A 26060-nucleotide genomic window follows, 5' to 3' on the forward strand; every position below is an offset into this window, starting at 1 on the left:
CAGGGCTTGGGAAGTAGGAGGAGTTCACAATTTTAACACAGGTCCAAAAGGACATGATCCAGTGTAAAACTCCACAGGTCCACCCTGTCTTTCCCATCCCACATCACCCAGGAGAGGACTCCCATGGGACTCAACACACAGCCTAACCCGAAGTCACCCACCACTCCCGGGGCCATCACCATGGGAGCTGCCAATCCCAGGGCCCTTCAGAGGCTCAGCCCAGCAGCCCTCCCCATCCCCACCGCAGTCCCCAGAAGCCACCCACTGCTTTGGTTTCTTGCCCCTTTTCTGCTAATCTTGCGGTTTGTAGGGAGAAAAAGGGGCCTTTACTCACTGCTGTCGCATCATGGGGATATTCACACAGTTAGCCGCAGCCACAGCAGCAAAGGGCACCCAGCGGCCCACCAAGGGCGGCGCTTTCTGTTGGGGGAATAGAACAGTAGGAGTTGTTCAGATGCGCTGGAAGATGGGAGGGGAGGGGGCTGAACGACTAGAATACAAAAAAGAAAACTAGGCCTTGCTACCGCCACACATCCAGACACCGTCTGGGAACCCCAAACTCCCTCAAAGGCCCAAGAAGAACCAACCTGGGGACAGCCCTGGTGTATTTCTCATCACTTGGCCAGCCGGGCTCAGGCCATTCCCAACTCACCCAGCCTGGGGAACTGTCCCTGGGGGGAAGGATGTTTTCCCTAGGACTCTGCTGCCCCCGCGTGGCCACCATGCTGCAACGGCCCCAGAGCATACCTTTGTCAACATGTTCATGCCCACAGCCGTGGCCACAGCAGTGGTTGTGGCTGTGAAGTAGGAAAGGGCCATCTGCCTGGGGGAGGAGAGAGATGCTTGGGAGTGGGGCCCCTGCCGGCTGAGGGCCAAACCACAGGCTTGAGGGAGAAAGTCGGCTGGCGAGGCTTCATGCCTGAAATCCGCACAGATCTGTCCCCAGCCCTATCTTGTGACCCTCTCCCCCTCGCTCACAGTGCCCCAGCCCCCTTGGCCTTCTTTCAGTACTGTGAACATGCCGAGTTCCTTCCTGCCTCGGAGCCTCTGCACATGGCTGCTCCCTATGCGGGGAGGTGTTCCCTGGGCTCTTGGGTCGTTCATCCCTCATCCTTCAGGACACAGTTGAAATGTCGTCTCCACAGATGGGACTGCTCTAAGTGGCCTAACTACACAGACACCGCTCTGCTGTTCTCTGCCTTGCAACCCCGGTTTTCTGGGTGGTTTTTTTTTGTTTGTTTTGAGACTGATCTCAGGCAATCTGCCTGCCTCAGCCTCCCAAAGTGCTAGGATTACAGGTGTGAACTACCGTGCCTGGCCCAACCACACGTCTTAACAATGTATCCCAGCATCTAGAACCATGCACATCCCCAGAACATAATACACACTCAAGAAGAAATATTTAAGGCCGGGCACGGTGGCTCACGCTTGTAATCCCAGCACTTTGGGAGGCCGAGGCGGGCGGATCACTAGGTCAGGAGATCGAGACCACAGTGAAACCCCGTCTCTACTAAAAATACAAAAAAATTAGCCGGGCGTGGTGGCGGGCGCCTGTAGTCCCAGCTACTCGGAGAGGCTGAGGCAGGAGAATGGCGTGAACCCGGGAGGCGGAGCTTGCAGTGAGCCGAGATCGCGCCACTGCACTCCAGCCTGGGGGACAGAGCGAGACTCCGTCTCAAAAAAAAAAAAAAAAAAAAGAAGAAATATTTAGAGAATGAATGAATAAACACATTTGGAATTGGTCTAGGAAGACGATCCACCCCTACTCAGCTTGAGAAAATATTTCCAAACCCTGGGAAAGGGTGACTTGGTCACCTGCTCAGTGCAGGCGCTACCCAGGAAGGACTGACAGCCCATAACCCTTTAGAAAAGCTGTTCGTGGGGAGACACAAGGACAACCTGGGGCTCAGGTCTCCTACCTGACTGATGTGGGGGAAGCCGCATTCCTGTTGGTGTAGTTGACTAAGGCATTGAAGGACTGGTTCACCCACTGCCAGAAGATCACCGCCGGCATCGTCCTACCAGTGAGGAAGGCCAGGAGAGGCAGAGAGAAGTCAGATGGCAGGGAGTCCTGAGGGTATGCCAGTCAAAGCACATGATCTACAGGTCCCCACACTGTTCCCATACTAGTTTTTTATTTTTTATTTTTTTGAGACGAAGTCTTGCTCTGTCACCCAGGCTGGAGTGCAGTGATACGATCTCAGCTCACTGCAACCTCCGTCTCCCAGGTTCAAGCAATTCTCCTGTCTCAGCCTCCCAAATAGCTGGGACTACAGGCACACACCACCATGCCTGGCTAATTTTTGTATTTTTAGTAGAGACGGGGTTTCACCATATTGGTCAGGCTGGTTTTGAACTCTTGACCTCAGGTAATCCGCCCGCCTTGGCTTCCCAAGGTGCTGGGATTACAGGCATGAGCCACCGCGCCCAGCTTGTTCCCATACTGTTCTATGCACCTGGCCTTTCGCGCAGGCTGGCCCCTCTGCCTCAAATATCTCCCCCTCCGCCTTCCATACATGGCCAACCCTGCCCTGTTGAGAGAGATCACTTCCTTCTTTGAATCTTCCCGACCCTTCCCCTGCCCCTCCTGAGACAGAGTAAGTCACTCCATGCTCCTGCTCCCACAACCCCATGTTCTTTCCCCAACCTACCACTTAACCAAGCTGTACTGTAACTGTTTACTTCTTGGTCTCCTCAACAAAACTGGGAGCTCCTTGATGGGGGGTTACTGAAGCCTTCGCATTCCCAACACCTGGCCCAAAGCCCAGCTCAATAGCTGAACCAATCAATGCATGGGGTGGGGGACGCAGGGGAGAAAGGAAGAGGTGGGAAGAAGAGTCGCATATCCAGCAGCTACAGAGGCAGTCTATTCTCTCCCCAACCAAGCCAAGAAAGGGACTTCCTACTGTTTTGTTTGGGTGTTACATAATTAAAATCATTGTGGAATAAGTACTTTTTAAAGAGGGAATTGGGGTAGCTTATTTGTTGAGGGTTCTACATAGGACTGCCTCAGTTAAAATCCAGGCACCCATATTTCCTGCCTGTTTAAACCTGGACAAGTTCTTCAGCTTCTCTAGAACTCTAGTTCTTCATCTATAAAATGGAAATAATAGTACCTATAGTGTAAGGTTGTTGAGAGGGTTAAATGAAGCAATATGTGCAAAGAATATAGCATAGTGCATGGTATCTGGTAAGTGACCGATCAAGAGAACTATTATTATTATCATAGTATGGCTCCCTGACCAGCAGATCCAGGCAGCTGTACCTCCCACAGCCCTGCCCCCAGGTCCCACCTGTAGAACTGGAGCATGAAGCCCGTGATGATCATGCCGCCAGGGAGCTGGAAAGACATGCGCCCGATGACGTTCATCTTCTCCCCAGTGTCGGGGTGGAAGGCCGAGTCATACAGCTTCTTGGCATACAGCAGCTGCTCCACTTGGGTGCCTGGGGGCACAACCCCCATCCTGCCAGCCAAGGACAGCAGGCAGTCACCATCCTGCCTGATCAATGTCTCCCAGTCTCCCTACTCTCGCTTCTCCCAGCCCCCAGCCCTGAGACTTCTGCCTATTCCTTCACCTTCGGTTTCCACCTCCTCCCAAGAGGACCCCATCAGTGTTACCCTACTACTTCCAGCCCCTTCCCCGACCCCTCACCTGCTCTTCTCCACCATCAACTTGGCCCAGTCCAGCTCCCGCTCAGATACAAAGACAGTGCGGGGGTCCGTGATGTTTAGGAAGTGCTTCACTCTCCCCAGGAAGGTGCGCTGGTCCCAACGGGGGGCATCGATGTTAAAGCCAGACGGGTCAGCCTCCATTTTGCTCACACATAAAACTGTGGACCTAAGGGACAGAGGAAGAAGAGGACTGTCCCCTAAATCAAAGTCCACCACAGAGGACCTGAGCATGTCCCACTGTTGCAGACTGTCTACTCTCACCAGCTACTGGGCATCGTCTGACTCGGCTTGGGAGGGCCCCAGTGAATGGTCATCAGATTGAGCAACTGGGCACCAACATGTGTTTCCTGAGGGCCTGCTGGTGGCCAGCTCTGTGCTTGACCATACAGCAGGAGGGACTGGAAAAGGGGACAGTACAGTGCCTGTGCTTGGGGAGCTCTGGGAACAAAAGCCCACCCATTAAATAGTATAATACCCCCAGGTGTTTCTGGCAGGGGAGATGGGAAAAGTAGCCATTTTGAAAAACAGCCGGCTGGGTGCAGTGGCTGACGCCTGTAATCCTAGTACTTTGGGAGGCCGAGGCAGGGGGATCACGAGGTCAGGAGTTTGAGACCAGCCTGGCCAACATGGTGAAACCCCATCTCTACTAAAAATACAAAAATGAGCCGGGCGCAGTGCCAGGCACCTGTAATCCCAGCTACTCAGGAGGCTGAGGCAGAAGAATTGCTTGAACCCAGGAGGCAGAGGTTGCAGTGAGCCGAGATCACGCCACTGCACTCCAGCCTGAGCCTGGGTGACAGAGCAAGACTCCATCTTGGGGGGAAAAACAAAACAAAACAAACAAACAAAAAAACACCCAAAGCCCTTTATACTTCTTTTTCTTTAATTTAATTTTACTTTTTTTTTGAGACAGGGTCTCATTCTGTCACCCTGGCTGGGGTGCAGTGGTGTGATCATGGTTCAGTGCAACTATTACCTCCCAGGTTCAGGGATCCTCCTGCCTCAGCCTCCTGAGTAACTGGGACTACAGGCGCACACCACCACCCTGGCTAATTTTTGTATTTTTTGTAGAGATGGCACCTCGCTATGTTGCCCAGGCTGGTTTCAAACTCCTAGGTTCAAGCAATCCTTCTGCCTCGGCCTCCTAAAGTGCTGGGATTACAGGTGTGAGCTGCCGCATCTGGCCTATTTTATTATTTAGAGACAGAGTCTCATTATTTTATCCAGGCTGGAGTGAATGGTAATTGACAGGCATGATTATAGCTCTCTGCATCCTTGAACTCCTGGGCTCAAGCAATCCTCCAACCTCAGCCTCCCAAGTAGCTGGGACTACAGGCGTGCACTATCATGCCCAGCCCTTTTATTCTTCTTAACAAGGTCTACCCTTGAGGGAAACTATTTTACCAGAGCCTAACCATCTTGGGTTATACCAGAACTTAAGTGACTTGGGGAAAGAGAACTCCTGCCTTCCTGCCTCACCTAAAGAGGACAAGGGGAGGCTGAGAAGCTCTTGTGAAGGTTCAGGGGCACAGGCTCCCCAGAAGGCTGAGACCTCATCACAGGACTGTAGATCCTCCACTCCCTCACCTCACCACTGCACCAGCAGGACTCCTGTATCATTACAAGGATTATAACAAAAAGAGTAACAAGTCTTAGGCCCTATTTAAGAAGTCTCCAGAGACCCATAGACAACAAGGGAGATAAGAACAAGGACACCGGAAGAAAATTTAGCCTTTTATACCTATAGCTACAGCAAACAGTAAACATAGCCTAGATAAACAAAACCTCACCCCTCAGTTCCTCTCACAGTGTACATCATGTCCAGCTTTCAGTGAAAAATTACAAGGCACACTAAAAAGAAAAAAAAAAAAAAGCCTAGTTTGAAGAAACAGGCCAAGCATCAGAACCAGATTTAGATATGAGATTTTAGACTTATCAGACCAGGAATTTAAAATAACTATGGTTAAAATTAATTAATTAATTAATTAATTAAAACTATGGTTAATATTCTAAGTACTCTGAATGGAAAAGTGGACAACAGACAAGAACAGACGAATAACATAAGCAGTGATGGAAACTCTTTTTTTTTTAAGATGGAGTCTTGCTCTGCCACCAAGCTGGAGTACAGTGGCGTGATCTCTGCTCACTTCAACCTCTGCCTCCCAGGTTCGAGTGGTTCTCCTGCCTCAGCCTCCCAAGTAGCTGAGACTACAGGCGTGCACCACCATGCCCAGCGAATTTTTGTATTTTTAGTAGAGACGGGGTTTCACCATGTTGGCCAGGATGGTCTTGATCTCCTGACCTCGTGATCCTCCCACCTCGGCCTCCCAAAGTGCTGAGATTACAGGCGTGAGCCACCGCATCCAGCCGGAAACTCTTAAGAAAGAATCAAAAGGAAATGTCGGAAATCAAAAATACTGTAACAAAGATGAAGAAAGTCTTGGATGGACTCATCAGTAGACTGGACATGGCCAGGGAAAGAATCAGTGAGCCTGAACAAGTGTCAGTAGAAATTGTCCAAATGTTAAGGCCCATCCATGGCAGACTGGATAAAGAAAATGTGGTGTATGTACACCATGGAATACTATGCAGCCACAAAAAAGAATGAGATCACGTCCTTTGCAGGGACATGGATGAAGATGGAGGCCATTATCCTTAGCAAACTAATGCAGGAACAGAAAACCAAATATCACATGTTCTCACTTATAAGTGGGAGCTAAATGATGAGAACACATGGACACAAAAATGGGAGCAACAGACCCCACTGGGGCTCACTTGAGGGTGAAGGGTGGGAGGAGGGAGAGGATCAGAAAAAAATAACTAATGGGTACTAAACTTAGTACCTGGGTGATGAAATAATCTGTAGAACCCCAGTGACACAAGTTTACCTATGTAACAAACCTGCACATGTGCCCCTGAATCTGAAGTTAAAACAAAAAAAAAAGAAACAAATAATATTAATGCAATTATACTAATAGAAGGGCTTGGACTCAGATCCTCCACACACAAATTTTGTCTCTCATTGAGAAACACTGAGTCCGTAGTGGCAGGGATAGTGTGGGAATGTTGGTCTTCCTAGATCACTGGAATTACTATTTGGGGATGCATACCATCTGATTCTGTTGGTCGTTACCCATTTCCACCTATCCCATATCTTACAGAAGAATCATCTCAAGTACTAACTGCTTTATATCCCTTAAAACATTTCTAGTTGGGGCTGGGCGCGGTGGCTCACGCCTCTAATCCCAGCACTTTGGGAGGCCGAGGCGGTTGGATCACCTGAGGTCGGGAGTTTGAGACCAGCCTGACCAATACAGTAAAACCCCATCTCTACTAAAAATACAAAAATTAGCCAGGCACAGTGGTAGGTGCCTGTAATCTCAGCTGCTCGGGAGGCTGAGGCAAGATAATCGCTTGAACCTGGGTAGCAGGGTTTGCAGTGAGCCGAGATCACACCACTGCACTCAAACCTGGGTGACAGAGTGAGACTCTGTCTAAAAAAAAAAAACAACTTTCTAGTCGGCCAGGCGTGGTGGCTCACATCTGTAATCTCAACACTTTGGGAGGCCAAGGCAGGTGGACCACCTGAGGTCAAAAGTTTGAGACCAGCCTGGCCAACATGGTGAAACCTCATTTTGTATTTTTTTTCTACCAAAAAATAGAAAAACTAGCCAGGTGTGGTGGTGCACACCTGCAGTCCCAGCTACTGGGGAGGCTGATGTGGGAGGAATGCTTGAGCCCAGGAGGCAGAGGTTGCAGTGAGCCAAGATCGAGCCACTGCACTCCAGCCTGGGTGACAGAGTAAGACCCTGTCTCAAAAAAAAAAAAAAAAAAAAAAAAATGGACTTTCTTGGACAAACGAAACAGGAAATTTGTCACTGGCAGACCTGACTTACGAGATGTTAAAAGAAGTTCTTCTGGTGAGGTGAGATGGTTCACACCTATAATCCCAGCACTTTGGCAGTCCAAGGCAGGAGCATCACTTGAGCCCAGGAGTTTGAGACCAGTGTGGGCAACATAGTGAGACCCTGTCTCTACAAAAATTAAAAAAGAAAAAACATAGCCAGGCGTGGTGGCATGTGCCTGTGGTCCCAGATACTTGGGAGGCTGAAGTGGGGGGACTGCTTGAGCCTGGGAGGCTAAGGCTAAGCCTGCAGTGAACTGTGATCGTGCCACTGCACTCCAGCCTGCATGACAGAGTGAGACCCTGTTTCGGAAAAAACACTAACAAACAAACAAATAAAAAACTTTATTTCTCTTATTCTGAATTATTAACAGTTAACAAACAGATACGTTTGTTTAAAATAATAGTAGCAACAATGTATTTGGTGATTACAATTTATGGATCAGAGAAATCCATGACAGCAGTAATATCAAGGGCAGGAGGGGAGAATTGGGAGGACTGCATTCTAAGGTGCTTGCACGCTCCATGCAGTGGTATAGTGTTATTTGAAAGTGGATTTGGATTAGTCATAAATGTGTATTGCAAACTCCTGGGCAACCACTCAAAAGGTTTTCTTTTTTTTTTTTTGAGACGGAGTCTCGCTCTGTCTCCCAGGCTGGAGTGCAGTGGCCCAATCTCGGCTCACTGCAAGCTCCGCCTCCCAGGTTCACGCCATTCTCCTGCCTCAGCCTCTCCGAGTAGCTGGGACTACAGGCGCCCGCCACCACGCCCAGCTAATTTTTTGTATTTTTAGTAGAGACGGGGTTTCATCGTGGTCTCGATCTCCTGACCTCGTGATCCGCCCGCCTCGGCCTCCCAAAGTACAAGCGTGAGCCACCGCGCCCGGCCTAAAAAGGTTTTCAAAAGAAGTATAATTGATATGCTAAGAGAGGAGAGAAAATGGAGTCATACAAAAAAAGCTGAGGCTTTTAAATTTTTGCCTGAAAGCTTCAGGAAGTCATTGAAAGATTTTAAGAAGAAGAGTGACAAGATCAGATATGTAGTTTACCAAGAGCAAACCGGGTAGTCATGAGAATAAACAGGATGTGGCCGGACCTCGCGGGATGCAGGGAGACCAGCTGGACAGGAACCCCAGTAATACAGGCAAGAAGACGTAGGGCTCAAATGAACCCACGTGCCCTCAGAGGAGAGACCAACGGGAATCTTTCAAAGAAGCGGAATCTTAGGATCTGCTAAGCAATAGGTATAAGAGGAACATTGTATCAGTCAAGGTTCAACCAGAGAAGCAGAATCAGTAATTACAGACAGACAGACAGACAGACAGACAGGTAGATACCAAAACATAACATGGGGCAACATGGGGTTCCTCTAACTCCTGAGCTCAAGCAATCTGCCTGCCTTGGCCTCCCAAAGTGCCAGGATTACAGGTGTGTGCCAATGCACCTGGCTATGACACACACATATACATATTTTATATATTTCTAAAATATATTTGTATACTATAATATATATTTTATAAATATGTAAATTATATATCTATATATAATGTAAATTATATATCTATATATAATTTTTTTAAATTCATAGATATAGCAACATATATTTATAATATATAAATTTATATAAAAATTTATTTATATAGACATATGAATTGTTTAAATATAACATATAAAAATATATAAACATAAATAATTCATATAGCTATACAAAATCATATATAAATATATAACTTTATATATTATAAATATATATTGATCTATCTACATAAATTTTATAATTTTTTTTTCTTTTTTTAGGCAGGGTCTCAGCTGGTTGCCCAGGGTGGAGTGGAGTGGTGCAATCATAGCTCACTGTAATCTCAAACTCCTGGGCTCAAGGAATCCTCCCATCTCATCCTCCCTAAGTGCTGGGATTACAGGCATACACAACCATTCCTGGCCTAAATATATATAATGCTGACGTAATATAATATTGATAAAATATAGAAATTGATTTATCACAAGGAATTAGCTAATTGGCTCACATAACTGTGGCTGTTGGCTAGGCAATCCTGAAGTCAGCAGGGCAGGCGGCCAGCAACAGACCATCCCAGGGGAGAGGGAGCAACGCGGGTAATGGCTCAGAGTCCAGAACCTCAGAGGGGGTTCGGGGTGTTCTAGCCCTCCCTTAAAGGGCTTCCACCTGATTAGGTCAGGCCACCCAGGATAATCTCCTTTTTGATTAACTTAAAGCCAAACAATTGAGGAATTTAATTAGGTCTGCAAAATCCCCTCACAGCAGCACCTAGATTACTGTTTGTCTGAAGAGCTGGAAGATAGTGTGTGTGTGCTCCTGGGTAGCCACTATAACTGGAATATACCAGAGAGGGAATCCCGGGAGTCTTGCTTAGCTTAGCCAAGTTGACACATGACAAATATCCAGAGTGATACCTAGGGTTTCTGACTTGGGCGATAGGTGCTAACAGAGAGAGCACAGAAAAATTGGCTTTGAGGGAGAAAATATTAATAGGAAGCTTGATTTCTGCATGTTGTTTCAAATACCATGGGATTTTTTTTTTTTTGAGACAGGGTCTTGCTCTGTTGCCCAGGCGGGAGTACAGCAGTATGATCATGGCTCACTACTCCAGCCTCCACCTCCCAGGCTCAAACGATCCTCTGACCTTAGCCTCTCAAGTACCTGGGACCACAGGCATGTGCCATCATTCCCGGCTAATTTTTGTATTTTTTGTAGAGACAGGGTCTCCCTATGTTGCCTAGGCTGGTCTCAACTCCTGAGCTCAAGGGATCTACCTGCCTCAGCCTCCCAAAGTGCTGGGATTACAGGAGTGAGCCACTACCCCCGGTCCTGCCATGGGATTTTTTTTTTTTTTTTTTTTTTGAGAGGAAGTCTTGCTCTGTCACCCAGACTGGAGTGCAGTGGTGCAATCTCGGCTCACTGCAACCTCCACCTCCTGGGTTCAAGCAATTCTCCTGCCTCAGCCTCCTGAGTAGCTGGGATTACAGGTGCGTGCCACCATACCCAGCTAATTGTATTTTTAGTAGAGACAGGGTTTCACCATGTTAGCCAGGATGGTCTCGATATCCTGACTTCGTGATCCACTACCCGCCTCGGCCTCCCCAAGTGCTGGGATTACAGGCGTGAGCCACCAAGCCCGGCCAGGATTTTCTTAAATGCGATAGGCCGCTTCCTCTCTCAGGTCCTTTCCAAACACAATACTCAAAAGCTAGTCTTTTCTCTCTTCACTAAATAGTACCTATTTGTCCTTTTGTACAAATAATTTTCAGATTTGCTTCTATAGCTTCTACTACTAGGTCATTTTGTCTTTTTCTTGGAAATAGAGACTTAACTAAGTTAAATAATTCACTTGTGAAGTGAGGTGGTATGTTCATTTTGCTCACCACTGTCACCCCAGTGCCTAGCACAATATTCAAGTATTTGCTGAATAAGAAGTTCATCAGCCTGTGGGTATTCAGGCTTGAAAGAAAACAGAGGTCAGAGCTAGACGGAAAAAACTGAGTCAGCAGCATCGAGGTGATTTACGATAAAGTTTTCCAGTGAGAACACACAGAATGGGAAGAGGAGAGAGCTGAGGACAAACTCTGAAAAATCAGGACATTTAAGAAGCCAAGGCCGGGCACGGTGGCTCACACCTGTAATCCCAACACTTTGGGAGGCCGAGGTGGGTGGATCATCTGAGGTCAGGGGTTTGAGACCAGCCTGGCCAACATGGTGAAACCCCATCTCTAATTAAAAAAAATACAAAAATTAGGCGGGCATAGTGGCAGGCACCTGTAATCCTAGCTATTCGGGAGGCTGAGGCACAAGAATCGCTTGAACCCAGGAGGCGGAGGTTGCAGTGAGCTGAGATTGTGCCACTGCACTCCAGCCTGGGCGACAGAGTGAGACTTTGTCTCAAAAAAAAAAGAAGCCGAGGCCGGGCACGGTGGCTCATGCCTGTAATCCCAGTGCTTTGGAAGGCCGAGGCGGGCAGATCACGAGGTCAGGAGTTTGAGACCATCCTGGCCAACATGGCGAAACCCTGTCTCTACTAAAAATACAAAAAATTAGCTGGGCGTGGTGGCAGGCGCCTGTAATCCCAGCTACTCGGGAGGCTGAGGCAGGAGAATCACTTGAACTTGGGAGGTGGAGGTTGCAGTGAGCCGAGATAGTGCCACTGCACTCCATCTTGGCAACATAGCAAGACCCTGTCTCAAAAAAAAAAAAAGAAGCTGAGAAAAGGAAGCCCCCAAAGATGGGAAGAACCACCAGAAAGAAGAGAGAAAGGAGGTGGAGACAGGCACAGGCCTGTAATCCCAGCACTTTGGGAGGCCAGGAGTTCAAGTTCAAGAAAGGAGGCAGAAGGGACAGCGTTGGGGAAGGAAGAGCAGTGGTCAATTTTTAGATTTTTTGTTAAGGCGGAAGAGACATCAGGAAGCTGATATGCTGAAGGTACACCATTTCCTAAGAGGAAGGACCAGGGACAAGAGGAGAGGCTCAACATGGAGTATCCACAGCGCCCTGGCCTGGCCCTGATGCTTCTCTGAAGCGGCAATCTCCAGAGAAGTCAGAAGGCAGACAGAAAGAGTCCACTGCCAAAACAGACTTCCCCTCTCCCCTGCCACCTGGCCTCCTGCAGCCTGCTTCAAAGACCAAAGGCATTTATCTCAGTCCCAACTGAAGCAAGAGTGGGAGGAGGGGAAAGAGTTCACTTTCCCAGGCTCTACATGAACCTAAAAGGAGTCAGCCTGGCTGGCTGAACACACGCTGCCTTGGCTTACAGAGCCCCAGGCTCACACACGTTGGAGACAGCCTGACTGAACAAAATGCTATGCCTCCCCCTCAGCACACACATACACACAGAGTCATACCTTCCCTGACATCTCTGTTCCCCTTAACACAACATTGCAAAGTCCTCCGCTTCTCAGAATGGAGGGACTATCATCAAGGGGTAATCTAAACATTTGCTAATTATGCAAGAGCCTTTGCCTTCTTAACTGAAGTCAGGATAGAAACTGCAGAGTACCTGTCTTAAATAAAACATAAAGCCAAAAAAAAAAAAACACTAAACGATCTGTCTGGAACATTTCCCCCAACACACCCATTGTTCCCCAGTGGGCACTGTTCCCCTACTCCTTCAGGACAAACTCAAGTCCTTCTGTGATATATACTCCTACAGCATCCTGTCCTTTGCAGCATGCTGGGCATCTGTGATTGTCACCTTCTTGTCATTGGCTGTGATTTGTGTAAAGTCTGCCTCCCCTGACAGACTGTAAGGCTCACAAGCATCGGGATCATGTCTGTGATGTTTACTGCTACACCTTTCACATGCCCTCGAAGACTATTTACTGCATTCCAACTCCTTCTTGGGTCTCTTGGCATCAAGGATGTCACCTCTTTTAAGTCAAACTTAGAACCTGCCTAGGTTACAGAATTAAGAGCACGCTTTCTTTCATGAAGTTGCAAAATTGTCTACCTTGCCTGTACTGAGTCATACTGCTCTCTAAATTTTCTTCCACAGTTACTGTCCCTCCTCCCACACAAGCCACATCTAGTCCTCCCTAAAAAGGTCATCATCATGTCCAGGGTAGCCCCACTTCTGAAGGATTATGGTCCCACTACTAGGAACAAGGTAGGAGTAAAAATCAGACCAGTGATTTAATGATATCTCCCTCCTAGGATTAGAGAATGTCACAGCTTGAGGCCGGGCGCGGTGGCTCACGCCTGTAATCCCAGCACTTTGGGAGGCTGAGGCGGGCGGATCACGAGGTCAGATCAAGATCATCCTGGCTAACCCTGTGAAACTCTGTCTCTACTAAAAATACAAAAAATTAGCCAGGCATGGTGGCATGGCACCTGTAATCCTAGCTACTCAGGAGGCTGAGGAAGGAGGATCGCTTGAATCTGGGAGGCGGAGGTTGTAGTGAGCCGAGATCACACCACTGCACTCCAGTCTGGGTGACAGAGTGAGACTCCATCTCCACAAAAAAAAAAAAAAAAAAGAGAATGTCACAGCCTGAAGACAAGTGATCTAAGATCTCAGTTTACAGAAGAGGAAACTGAAACCTAAAAAGGTGCAAATGGATTGGGCCACCACGGTGGGCATTTTTGGTATACTTGGCCCTGCACTAAGCGCTTGCAGCAGATATAAACACGAACGATCAACAGATCCAGTCCTCAAAGATTGAACAACAGCTAAGGCCTTACTTCCCCAAGGTCCTCTATCCACTATAGCCTATTTGCCAACTCCGAGGCCCGGCACGGTGGCTCACACCTGTAATCCCAACACTTTGAGAGCCCAAGGCAGGCAGATCACCTGAGGTTGAGAGTTCAAGACTAGCCTGACCAACATGGAGAAACCCCCATCTCTACTAAAAATACAAAATTAGCCAGGCGTGGTGGTGCATGCCTGTAATCCCAGCTACTTGGGAGGCTGAGGCAGGAGAATCGTTTGAACCCGGGAGGTGGAGGATGTGATGAGCCGAGATTGCACCATTGCACTCCAGCCTGGGTAATAAGAGTGAAACTACATCTCAAAAAAAAAAAAAAAAAAAAAGAAAGAGAGGGAAACAAAGGGAAAAAAATAAATAGACTACTACCACCTCTGACGTAATGCTCATCCTTCCCAGAGAGAGCAGATTTTCTCTGGCAAATGGTATCAGAGATCAGAAAACAAGCTTCCAAATTCCTTCTGAGGTATCCTCTTACAAGCAGAAGTGCACAAGATTACTGTCTGTAACCCCAGGTAGGGAGAAAAACGAAACATCATTGCTGGTACTCACATCAGCGGAAGATCAAGGTAGCCAAAGACCCCAGAAGGTCAGACACAAAGACCACTGAGACAGGCAAGGATTAGGGTCAAGGCTGCCTAGAGCAAGCTGGAAAATGAGGGCAATAATTACAGGAGCAGGCCCAGGTGTAGGCTTATGGATACTCGTCTGACTCCAAGGCAAGTGGGCTGTTAGACACCAGACAACTTAGAAAGAGCAACCTCCCTTGCCTTTTTCACAAAAGGGCCAACAGTCTAGAGATGAGTAGATTATAGGGGTTTGTGCTCCTATATCACCTCCATTCATCACCTCCTTAGTCAAGGCTCTGAACTGCTTTTCTCTCCAAGGATCTGAAGCAGGTATGCAAGCAGCAGATGTTGGTTTTTGTTTTCATTTTTTTTTTGAGGCAAGGTCTTGCTCTTTCACCCAGGCTGGAGTACAGTGGTGTGATAATAGCTCCTGGGCTCAAGCAATCCTCCAGCCTCAACCTCCCGAGTAGCTAGGACTACAAGTGCACCACGGAACCTGGCTAATCAAAAAAAATTTTTTTTGTAGAGGCAGGGTCCTACTGTGTTGCCCAGGCTGGTCTCCAACTCCTGGGCTCAAGCCATCCTCCCCTTCAGCCTCTCAAAGTGCTGGGATTATAGGCATGAGCCACTGTGTCTGGCCGCAATTACCAATTTCTAGGGGTTGTGAAAATGAAATTTGGTATGAAATGTATTTCATTAGGAAGGATGTAATTTCCATACGGGCTGATTTTGTCCACTGCTGTGTCTCCAGCGTCTAGAACAGGACCTAGCACGTTTGTGCAAACTCTTCTTATAGTCCTCTGCATTGGGAAAGGGCTGGGAGGTAGCACTTCCCAACCCACCCCAGTGTCCCACTTGCTCTTCCTTGGCTAAAAATGCAGGTTCATTTTTGCCTCCTCCAGGACTACAGATGGTACGCGGTCCTGTCCAAAACAGCTTAGCAAAACCGGCCAGAAGCTGGGCACAGTGGCTCACCACTTTGGGACACCTGTAGTCCCAGCACTTTGGGAGGCCTAGGCGGGCGGATCGCTTGACCCCAGGAGTTCGAGCCCAGCCTGGGCAACATGGCGAAACCGTCTCTACAAAAACAAAATACAAAAAATTATCCAGGCCTGGTGGCGCCCGCCTGCAATCCCAGCTACTCGACAATCTGAGGCGGGAGAATCGCTTAAGCCCGCGAGGCGAAGGCTGCAGTGAGCCGAGATCGCGCCACCGCACTCCGGCCCGGACGACAGAGCGACACCCTGTGTCAAAACAAAAACCGGGCCGATCCCCAAAACGCCTTTCACCTGTGCTTTCAGCTCACGTCAGGGCTCAGGGCCAGCCCCCAGGCTGCTTCTTGCCCTCCGACAGACGGCCTCCCCCCATCGGTACTCCCCCATCCCGGACAGCTCGTAACGCCCCAGCCGCTCGGCCTGGCACTCCTGGGCAATGGGGGTCAGAGCAGAGGGGCCCATCTGCAGCCCCAGGGCGCTCCTCGCGCCACGTGGCTTCTGCAGGTGGAAGTCCAGCCCGCGCTGCAGCCCCACCTGGGCAGTCAGGACAGCAATCTCAGCACCCTCCCGAGATGTGGGGATTGGAGGTAGACAGGGCGAGCGCCATTGTCCCAAGGCCCCTTACCTGGTCCCGGGACAAATGCCACCAGTTACAGCCCGCCTTGAAAACCGGGCCGGGTGAGAGGAGGGACTGGGCGGGGGAACCGCCCCCACGTCCGCCCCACGCCCCTCCTTTTCGACCAATCCCAAGCCGGGAGGCTCCCGCCAGACACGTGGGCAGGCTTTCTCCACGCCCTGGTCCAGGCTAGCCGGCGGCGGCCTCTGCAGCTCCCGTAGCCCGCTTGCGCACTCTGGGGAAAGCGGAGCTGCACCCCGCCCAGTACTGCTGCTCTGCTCCTCCGCTGTGCGTGCGAGGGACGTCGGGGGCGGCGCCGCAGCAGTTGCCCCTGGTAACGGGGAAGGCAGGAGGAGGAGGAGGAGAAGGAGGAGGAGGAGAAGGAGGAGGAGGAGGAGGGACTCGGCGGGAGGATGGTGAGTGTGGGGGCCTGGGCCCCCTTGGAGCCGGCAGGTTATTCCTCTCCCGTCCCCAGGCCCAGGGCGGAGCACTGCGCTTAAAGCCAAGGAGGGAATGGGACGTCGCTCAGCCTGCTATCTGGGTTCTGGACTGATTTCGGGGGTCGGCAGGGAGCCCCGAGTGTGGGCCCTGGAGGGAGGCCTGGGCCTGGAGAGGAAGGCGGGGCTTGCAGCGGGTCCGAGGCTTGGGGAAGGGGCTGGCAGAGTGCGCGGCTGGCCGGGTGCGGAGCCCGGGCTCCATCATTACTCTGGGGACAGGGGTGAGGGCGGATCCCAGGAACTGCGGAGAGCAGCTTTCGCTAGCAGGCTTAGACTTCCCGGGCAATCGGTCTCGCGGCGCTGCAGTAAAGTGGGGTTCGTCTGGAGCCCGGCCAGAAGTGGAGAGAAGGCCGGCCCCACTGGCTCTGAGGTCGCCCTGGCGGTAGCAGGGGAGATGGTAGCCTAGCTCTCCTCCTTCTCGCGCTGTGCGGGCCCCTGGGGGGTAGGGGAGTAAGTCCCACGCCACAAAGGGGTGCCGCTTGGAAGGGATGCCTGGTGGATTTTACGCCGTCTTGGTGTCTGCGTGGCGGGTGCGCTTCCTCAGTCCCGAATTATTTAGTTATTTGCTGAGAGTTTTGCAGGATCTGATTGTTGGTGATGACCGATTTTTCATTCAATACTTAATCCATGTTGATGGAGGCATATTAGCTGCTCGGTCTCTAGAATTTCCTTCGAAACCTTTTTCAATCTCCTCTTGCATGTGACCATACCAGGACCAAAAGATCTTAATGCTAGCTTTGAGGTCTCCAAACTGAAAAGAACGAGAAGTTAAAAATGGAGATCGAACTTCAATCTGGGGCAAGCCTTTTCTCTGTCAGCCCTAATTAAAGCTTTCCCAAATTCTAAATTATGGTTGTGACAGATCTGACCGTTGACACTCTGTTTCTTGTTAATGTCTGTACAGTTAGTTGGTGGGAGTTAAAATGGAATTGAGTAATTTTAGAGCTATCAAAGAAAAATTGATTTTGAACCACTTAAAGCAGGTTAGTTGGCTGCAAAGAGCCTGTCATCAAACTTATAGTCACTGCTCCACCTCTCTTCGTAGTTCCTTTCTTGACTTTTAGAAATGTTGAGCCATTTCTGTTCATTTAAGAAGTTAAAAAAAAAAAAAAAGTTAGGTGCCCAGGAAGAAAAAAAAATAGATGTATGTTTGGTCAGATTATCCAGTGAGTAGATTTAGAAAGGAAAAAAAAACTCAATTGATTTTACATTGTCAGATTGTTAAAGAAGTAGGGTTATTTGATCTGAAGTTGCCAATCACATTTCACACTTGCTACACTTGCAGTTTTTTTTTTAACCGCAGGCTAAACAGATTTTTACAACTGTTTCTTTTTCTTAATCATTTATACGTGAGCTGTCCGTTTAAAGTTTTTCTCAACAAATGAGTACAAACATAAATATTTACCCAGAAAATAGCTAGAATTGGAATAAAAAGGGCATGCCGAACCAACAGAGATAGAGATTTGTCATTATAGATGAGAAGTGCATGAGAGTTGGCTAACTTTTCCCAGTTTATCAATTAAGTGTACTGTGTAATTCCATGATTGTTTAATTTATAATTACAGGCCACAGTAAATTAACCACTGCCCATGTTTCCAGGTGCAAATTGGCACTGTATACAACAAATTGACAGTGTATATACAACACTGTTGTATACAACTGTTGTGTTCAATGATGAAAACAGATTTTGTTTTTCTTTTTTCCTTTTTCCTAAGATGAACAATAAGAAATTAGGACAAATTATTCCGGTTTCTTTATCTGGTTTCCCAAAAACACTTTTTTTCTATCTCCAAAAGCGTGAGCTGTTCTTAAAACTTGAAGTGAAACACTGAATTTAGTCAGTGGTGTGACTTAAGTGTATCCCATCTGGCATCCCATGAGCCCCATGGTTAACTGTACAACTGAAGTGTGAACCCCAAGTTTTTTTTGGTTTTTGTTTTAAACTTCAGCTGTGACAAATACATATTTTTTTTCAAATTTGGGTAACTGTGGCAAAAACCCAAATATGGGTTTCTCTGAACATTTAGAGTCAGCTATTTTACCCTTGCTTTACAGTGCCAGGTTCTTGATGAATTACTAAAATACTAAAATGACAGTAATTTTAGCACATAACTAACCACTTATATTTAACATATGACTCCTTCATTCAGTAATTATTTATGGAGAACTTTCTACATATATGGAGCTCGTGGTCGTCCTCAAGCATGTTCAACATTTGAAGATTGTTCCCAACAGTTATTTATGTTTTCTGGTTAGAAAATGGCCCATGAAAAATTATTTTAAAAAAATAAAACACAGGGGTAGTCTTTTCAGTGGCTGCTATGTGTCATGCTTTACATACATGACCTCATTTCATCCTCATAGCATCATCTCTTGAGATATAAGTATTGTTCCTGTTTTCTTCTTTTTTCTTTCTTTTTTTTTTTTTTTTTTTTTGAGACGGAGTCTTCCTCTGTCACCCAGACTGGAGTACAGTGGTGCCATCTCGGTTCACTGCAAGCTCCGCCTCCCGGGTTCACGCCATTCTCCTGCCTTAGCCTCCGCAGCAGTTGGGACTACGGGCGCCCGCCACCACGCACGGCTAATTTTTTGTGTGTGTGTTTTTAGTAGAGACGGGGTGTCACCATATTAGCCAGGATGGTCTCTATCTCCTGACCTCGTGATCCGCCCGCCTCGGCTTCCCAAAGTGCTGGGATTACAGGCGTGAGCCACCGCGCCTGGCCTGTTCCTATTTTCTAGCTGAAACTGTGTGCAGTGTTATATATATACACATATATATATATATAAACACACACATACATATATACACACATATATATATATATATATATACACAGAAGCTGAATACAAGTCTGTGAAATTCTAAAGCCCATAACATTCATTTCATTAGGACTCTGGTGAAGTGGGAACCCACTCTTCCTGAGGAGATGCCCAGACTTTGTTCCTTAGGAAACATTGTTTGTATTTATTTAGGAGAGGGTGATGAGAAAGAAGACACAGTTTGGATGAAGTTCTCAATTTTGAGCTTTAAGCTGATAGGAGTTCAGCTGAAAGACGTAAAAACAAATGGAAGTCAGTTATATTTAAGCTAGTTATGGGGACTGTATGTACTTGACGGTTGGCTTCGTAATTTCAGAATTTAGATTTTAGCTGATCCTCACAACCACATATATTTTCCATATACCAATGCATTCCTTCCCCCTCCACCACTCTGGTTTCTTTGAATGACCTAGTTTGTATTGTTTTAGGTCAGGGCACCATGCCTCTGCCAATAGTTTAAGCTGATTTCGAGGCAGATAAAACGTCTGTAGTCCATAGCACATCTATTCATGATTTGACTGTAGAAAAGTTTGTTTAAATGTTTTGTGGTTGAGTCAGACCACTTCTGCCCACCAGGGTGTAGATAACTTGTATACACACATGCTGGTAACACACAATATACTTTTAACTGAAGTTCATGTTTCTTAAATTGTTTCATTTGATGTCACAGGAATATAAATCCTACATAGAGATCATGCCTGTTCTGCTCACTGTTGTACTTGGGGCACGTTAAGGATGTTTAATGATAATTGCGTGAATGGATATTTTGGCCAAAAAATGCACTTTAAAAATTAATGTCATTGTATTTATACTGCAAAACTCAGCCCTATAATAAATTTAACTTCTAATCACTGTCTCTCTTCATTTGACAGTTAAAATAAAATATGGGCCTATATGTATAGATGCACAGAATAGACTTATTCTGGTCTCTTTCATCCAGCCTCTTAAATCAGCTTACTTTGTACCTTTCAGGCAGAACCCTGATCTCTATAAATATCCTCTTCCCTATTTAGCAAACCCTGATAATCCTGTGATCCCATCCTCAGTATTTGGATTAATATGATGCTGTATTATATTTGCACTTGTCTTCCCTAGACCATGCTTGAAATGCCATTTATCATTTTGCTGGAAGAAAACATTAGCTGAACTTTCCATTTCTCTGTAATTTCACTTAAAGGTGAAAGTATCTGAAGTTATTATTTCCTAATAAGGAAAATTACTTATTAGAAATGTAGAAGTACTGTATTCTACACCATTAGGTTAATAAAGTTTATGTATAGTTAGAATTTTTTTTTTTTTTTTTTGAGACAGTCTAGCTCTGTGTGTACCCAGGCTGGAGTACACTGGCGTGATCTTGGCTCACTGCAACCTCCACCTCGCAGGTTCAAGCGATTCTCCTGCCTCAGCCTCCCAAGTAGCTGGGAATATAGGTGCCCGCCACCATGCGTGGCCAATTTTTTGTATTTTTAGTAGAGGCGGGGTTTCACCTTGTTGGCCAGGTTGGTCTCAAAATCCTGGCCTCAAATGATCCGCCAGCCTCAGCCTCCCAAAGTGCTGGGATTACAGGCGTGAGCCACTGCGCCCAGCCTTATAGTTAGAACGATTTCTTTTTCTTTCTTATCTGTGATTTGCTCCTCTCCCTTTAAGGTGAATAAACATTATGTTTGTCTCTCTTTTTTTTTTTTTTTTGAGACAGGGTCTTGCTCTGTCACCTAGCCCATAATGCAGTGGCCTGACCATAGTTCACTGCAGCCTCAAACTCTTGGGCTCAAGCGGTCCTTCTATCTCAGTCTCCTGAGTAGCCGGAACCACAGGGGCACACCACCACACCTGGATAATTTTTTTTTTTGGTAGGGATATGTGTCTCGTGTTTGTTGCATAGGCTGATCTTGAATTCCTGGCCTCGAGCTATCCTCCTGCCTCGGCCTCCCAAAGCACTGGTATTACAGGTGTGAACCACTGTGCCTGGCCTTGTTTTTCTCTTAATTCTTTAATTTCAAATGTAATGAGTGTGTAGCAAGTCTCTGCCTGAAAAAAAACAGTTCGAGACCAGACTGGGCAACATGGCAAAACCCCATCTCTACAAAAAATACAAAACTTAGCAGGGCGTGGTGGTGTGAGCCGGTAGCCCCAGCTACTGGAGAGGCTGAGGTGGGAGGATCGCTTGAGCCCAGGAAGTCGAAGCTGCAGTTAGCCGTGTTCACGCCACTACGTTCCAGCCTAGGCCACAGAGGAGGACCCTGTTCCCCCAAAAAAAAGAAAAAGGAAAAAAAAAGTCTGGTCTTTTAAAAAGCCAGACTTTTGTTTGTTTCCAATCTATTCAATCTCTGTCCCCCAAATCTTTTGGCATAGAATTTGTCTAGCTTAGACTAAACCTTCCATTTTACTGCTGGAAAAAATTGAGGCATAAAAAGGTTAATGTGGTCCTTAGCAAGTCAGTACAAATACAGTACTACAAGTGGTAAACAAAGAGTCTCTGAGGCAGAAAGGAATTCTTAATAATTATGCATATTTGCATATGATTGTCCAAAGATGCAGTTGTTGAGAATTATTTCTCAGAAGTATCCTTTGATCTTAGTGAACAAACTGGTTTGAATTATTGCCTGGTACAGTGTGAATAACAAATACAACCATTTCACATAATTCTAAGACTCAGTTTGAAGGAATTTCTTCTTGGGCTGGGAGATTAAATTATATGCCCTTTAAACTCTGGGATTCTTTGACTCTTGTTCTAGCCATGTGTCGTTAGGACAAGATCATCAGCTATAGCACAGAACAAATAACTTTCCTATAAAGATGTTCTTATGTTCTTAACTAAAAATCAACATGGTTTATTTCTTTTTTCTTTGTTTTCTTTTTCTTTTTTTTTTCTTTTTGAAACAGAGTCTCACTCTGTCACCCAGGCTGGAGTGCAGTGGCACAAATACAGCTCACTGCAATCTCAACCTCCCAGGCTCTAGCAATTCTCTCACCTCAACTTCCTGAGTAGCTGGGACCACAGGCCTGCGCCACCATGCCTGGCTTATTTGTTTTTTATTTTTTGTAGGGACAGGGTCTCACTATGTTGCCAGGGCTGGTCTTGAACTCCTGGGCTCAAGCAGCCCTCCTGCGTTGGCCTCCCAAAGTGCTGGGATTATAGGAGTGAGCCACCATGCCCAGCAACATGCTTTATATTTCTATCCATAAAAAATAATAAATAATGGCCAGGAGAGGTGGCTCATGGCCTGTAATCCCAGCACTTTAGGAGGCCAAGGTGGGTGGATCGCTGGAGGCCAGGAGTTCGAGACCAGCCTGGCTAACATGGCGAAACCCCATCTCTACTAAAAATATAAAAATTAGCCAGGCATGGTGGCACATGCCTGTAATACCAGCTACTCTAGAGGCTGAGGCACAAGAATTGCTTGAATCCGGGAGACAGAGGTTGCAGTTGAGCCGAGATCACACCACTGCACTCCATCCTGGGTGACAGAGGGAAATATTAGATTAACAGTAAAAAATTCCTTGGTTAATTTTGGTGGTGTTTTTTGTTTGTTTGTTTGTTTGCTTCATGGATGCCTTTTATGATTTTTTAACTTCTCTGTTGTACCAAATTTTTCATCTAAAAAACACAGATTATCTATACCATGCACCTATCCTGTAGGGTCTTGTGAAAGATGATAGTAGAACATTTTGAATGAAGAAGTCTTGAAGATGTGTTGAAATAGATAAAATCTTTTTTTTTGAGACAGAGTCTTGCTCTGTCACCCAGGCTGGAGTGCAGTGTGCAATCTCGGCTCACTGCAGCCTCCGCCTCCCAGGTTCAAGCGATTCTCCTGCCTCAGCATTTCGAGTAGCTGGAACTACAAAGCGCCTGCCACCACGCCCGGCTAATTTTTTATATTTTTTGTAGAGACAGGGTTTCACCGTGTTAGCCAGGATGGTCTTGATCTCCTGACCTCGTGATCCGCCCACCTCGGCCTCCCAAAGTGCTGGGATTACAGACGTGAGCCACTGTGCCCGGCGATAAAATCTTTTTTAAAAATTTTTTCCTTTTAATTTTTGTGGGTCCATGGTGTTACATATTTATAGGGTACATGAGATGTTTTGATACAGGCATGCAATGTGAAATGATGAAATAGATAAAATCGTTAACAGGAAGCCCAACTATAATTTTATATAGCCTTTTTATATATTTTTGTATAACACCTTAAAATCGTGTGTTAACTTGGGTGTGTCATTCTATTTAATTTCACAAGTGTTATCTAGTGTCTGTTTGATAAGTGCGAGCCATTATGGGACAAGTATAGCCCTTACCACGAGAAACTTTAGTAAAGGAGAAAAATATAAACATCAGTTACCTAGTTTGATATGATGAATGTTCTGCTCTAAGTGTATATAAAGGGCTTTAGGAACACAGATGGGGTAGAGTTCACACTCCCAGGAGATTTGGGGTGACTGCTAAGCTAGATTGATAGGAGGTGCAGAAATAAGCCCTGCTACTTACTAAGTTGCTGAATTTACTATAGCACTTCTACCGAAACTTGGAAAGAGGAAGCAAATGGAATAAGTGGCATTAGAATGAAAAATAATAACATAAGCTCTCCATAACCAAGAACTTTTTTCAAGGATAAGTTATTCTGATATCCAGTAATATCAAAGTCAGTGCCCCCAGAGTAATCTGTCTCCTCTGTGGTTGTTCAAGGGTTTGCTCTCAATTTTGCGCAAGTTGAAAAGTGCACCAGACCAGGAGGTGAGGATACTTCTCCTGGGCTTGGATAATGCTGGCAAGACCACTATTCTGAAGCAGCTTGCATCTGAAGACATCAGCCACATCACACCTACACAGGTGAGCACTGCCTTGGCTCCAGATGCCGTATGACACAGGAAGACAACAATAGCAATGTGAAAGACAAAATGGGGAATACAGTTTTGTCCACTTCCAAGTTTTGTCTCTGAGAAAAGTCTATACAATCTAAAGATAACCAGATTTCAAAAATATGTAAGAGATTCCATCCTCATGAGGTATTTAGAGTAGTCAGATTCATAGAGACAGAATGCAGAATGGTGGTTACTGGAGCTGGGGAGGGGGAATGAGGAGTTAGTGTTTAACGGGTACAGTGAGTCAGTTTTGCAAGATGAAAAGAGTTCTGTGGATAACAGCCCACAGTGTGAATGTATTTAATGCCATGGAACTGTACACTTTAAAATGGCTAAAATGGTACGTTTTATGTTATAATGTTAAAATGTGTACGCAGACACACTTCACAGTGCCCACTTCATCAGGCCACCCCACTGCAGCATCTGCACCCCGCTGGGCTTCAGCCTCCACACAACACCTTTCAGCACATGCACCCTTCTTCCGTGTGTGCCCCTCCTTCCCCACCCACACATGTCCTCAGCAGCTGCATATTGTACATGTTATGTTACAATTTAAAATATATGTATACATACATACACGTGTGTGTATGTATATAGACAAATCCAGCAGATCTGAGTACCTATATTCTTTTTATTTTTATTTTATTTCTTTAAATTATTTATTTTTTGAGACACAGTTTTGCTGTGTCGCACAGGCTGGAGTGTGGTAGTGCAATCTTGGCTCAACTGCAACCTCCGCCTCCCAGGTTCAAGCGACTCTTGGACCTCAGCCTCCCTAGTAGCTGGGACTACAGGCACACACCACCATGCCCCGCTAATTTTTGTATTTTTTTGTAAAGCTGGGGTTTTGCCATGTTGGCCAGGCTGGTCTCAAACTCCTGACCTCAATGATCCACCCACCTCAGCCTCCCAAAGTGCTGGGATTACAGGTGTGAGCCACCGCACCCAGCCTATTCTTTTTTAAAAAATAGCTTTATCTTTTCTGATTATGAAAGTAGTGCATGTAGAAAACACAGAGAAAGTATAAAGGAGAAAACTCTGAGAAAAACCATGGTTAATATTTTACCGTGTACTTTTCAGACTTAATAAATACAAATATGTATCAATTTTTAAAATAAAAGAACAATTACCTGCCTTTTTTTTTTTTTTTGGAGACAGAGTCTCGTTCTGTTTCCCAGGCTGGAGTGCAGTGGTGCAATCTCAGCTCACTGCAACCTCTGCCTCCTGGGTTCAAGCGATTCTCCTGCCTCAGCCTCCCAAGTAGCTGGGACTACAGGTGCACGCCACCACACCTGGCTAATTTGTTGTATTTTAGTAGAGACAGGGTTTCACCATCGTTGCCCAGGCTGGTCTCGAACTCCTGAGCTCAGGCAATCTGCCTGCCTCGGCCTCCCAAAGTGGTAGGATTACAGGCGTGAACTACCTTGCCCGGCCAATTGCCTGCCTTTTTAAATCCAGTCTCATCAACCTTCCTCTTTCCTGAAGAGGGCAAGCAAGCAAAGCATAAAGGATGAGGGAATGATATGCTCACAGCGTGGAGGTTTAAAGACGAGTCCTGGGCCGGGCACAGTGGCTCACGCCCATAATCCCAGCACTTTGGGAGGCCGAGGTGGGCAGATCACAAGATCAGGAGATCGAGACCATCCTGGCTAACACGGTGAAACCCCATCTCTACTAAAAAGTACAAAAAATTAGCTGGGCATGGCGGCGGGCTCCTGTAGTCCCAGCTATTCTGGAGGCTGAGACAGGAGAATGGCGTGAACCCAGGAGGTGGAGCTTGCAGTGAGCCGAGATCATGCCACTGCACTCCAGCCTGGGCGACAGAGCGAGACTCTGTCTCAAAAAAAAAAAAAAAAGACAACTCCTGGGCACCATGGCTCACGCCTGTAATCCCAGCACTTT

The 26060-nt window shown here is 46.7% G+C and overlaps 2 protein-coding genes across 7 annotated transcripts in view; one reads left to right on the forward strand and one right to left on the reverse strand.

The window, feature by feature from the left end:
- Nucleotides 1-16067, reverse strand: part of SFXN2 (sideroflexin 2) — a 29224-nt gene extending 13157 nt beyond the window's left edge. For 3 of the 5 annotated variants that reach the window (XR_009212718.1, XM_058436053.1, XM_032179074.2), the window contains exons 1-6: nt 5153-5191; nt 3654-3839; nt 3294-3464; nt 1920-2018; nt 748-823; nt 335-420 (exon numbers count right to left, since the gene is read on the reverse strand). Coding sequence is in view for 4 of the 5 variants with exons in the window: in XM_058436053.1 (XP_058292036.1) it covers nt 335-420; nt 748-823; nt 1920-2018; nt 3294-3464; nt 3654-3814 (593 nt within the window). In the remaining variant the exon portion in view is untranslated. Of the gene's footprint in view, nt 1-334; nt 421-747; nt 824-1919; nt 2019-3293; nt 3465-3653; nt 3840-5152; nt 5192-15993 lie in introns of those variants that run through there. The other 2 variants (XM_032179080.2, XM_032179064.2) reach the window with 1 other exon arrangement.
- Nucleotides 16068-16296: 229 nt separating this feature from the next.
- ARL3 (ADP ribosylation factor like GTPase 3) overlaps nt 16297-26060 on the forward strand; it is a 40635-nt gene continuing 30871 nt past the window's right edge. The window contains exons 1-2 of one of the 2 annotated variants that reach the window (XM_032179096.2): nt 16297-16400; nt 23983-24126. In XM_032179096.2, coding sequence (XP_032034987.1) covers nt 16398-16400; nt 23983-24126 — 147 coding nt within the window. In that variant the 5' untranslated portion in view covers nt 16297-16397. Of the gene's footprint in view, nt 16401-16464; nt 16879-23982; nt 24127-26060 lie in introns of those variants that run through there. The other variant, XM_032179095.2, reaches the window with a different exon arrangement.

Source organism: Hylobates moloch, unplaced genomic scaffold, assembly GCF_009828535.3.
Source record: "Hylobates moloch isolate HMO894 unplaced genomic scaffold, HMol_V3 SCAFFOLD_3, whole genome shotgun sequence".
In the NCBI taxonomy this organism is placed as follows: Eukaryota; Metazoa; Chordata; class Mammalia; order Primates; family Hylobatidae; genus Hylobates; species Hylobates moloch.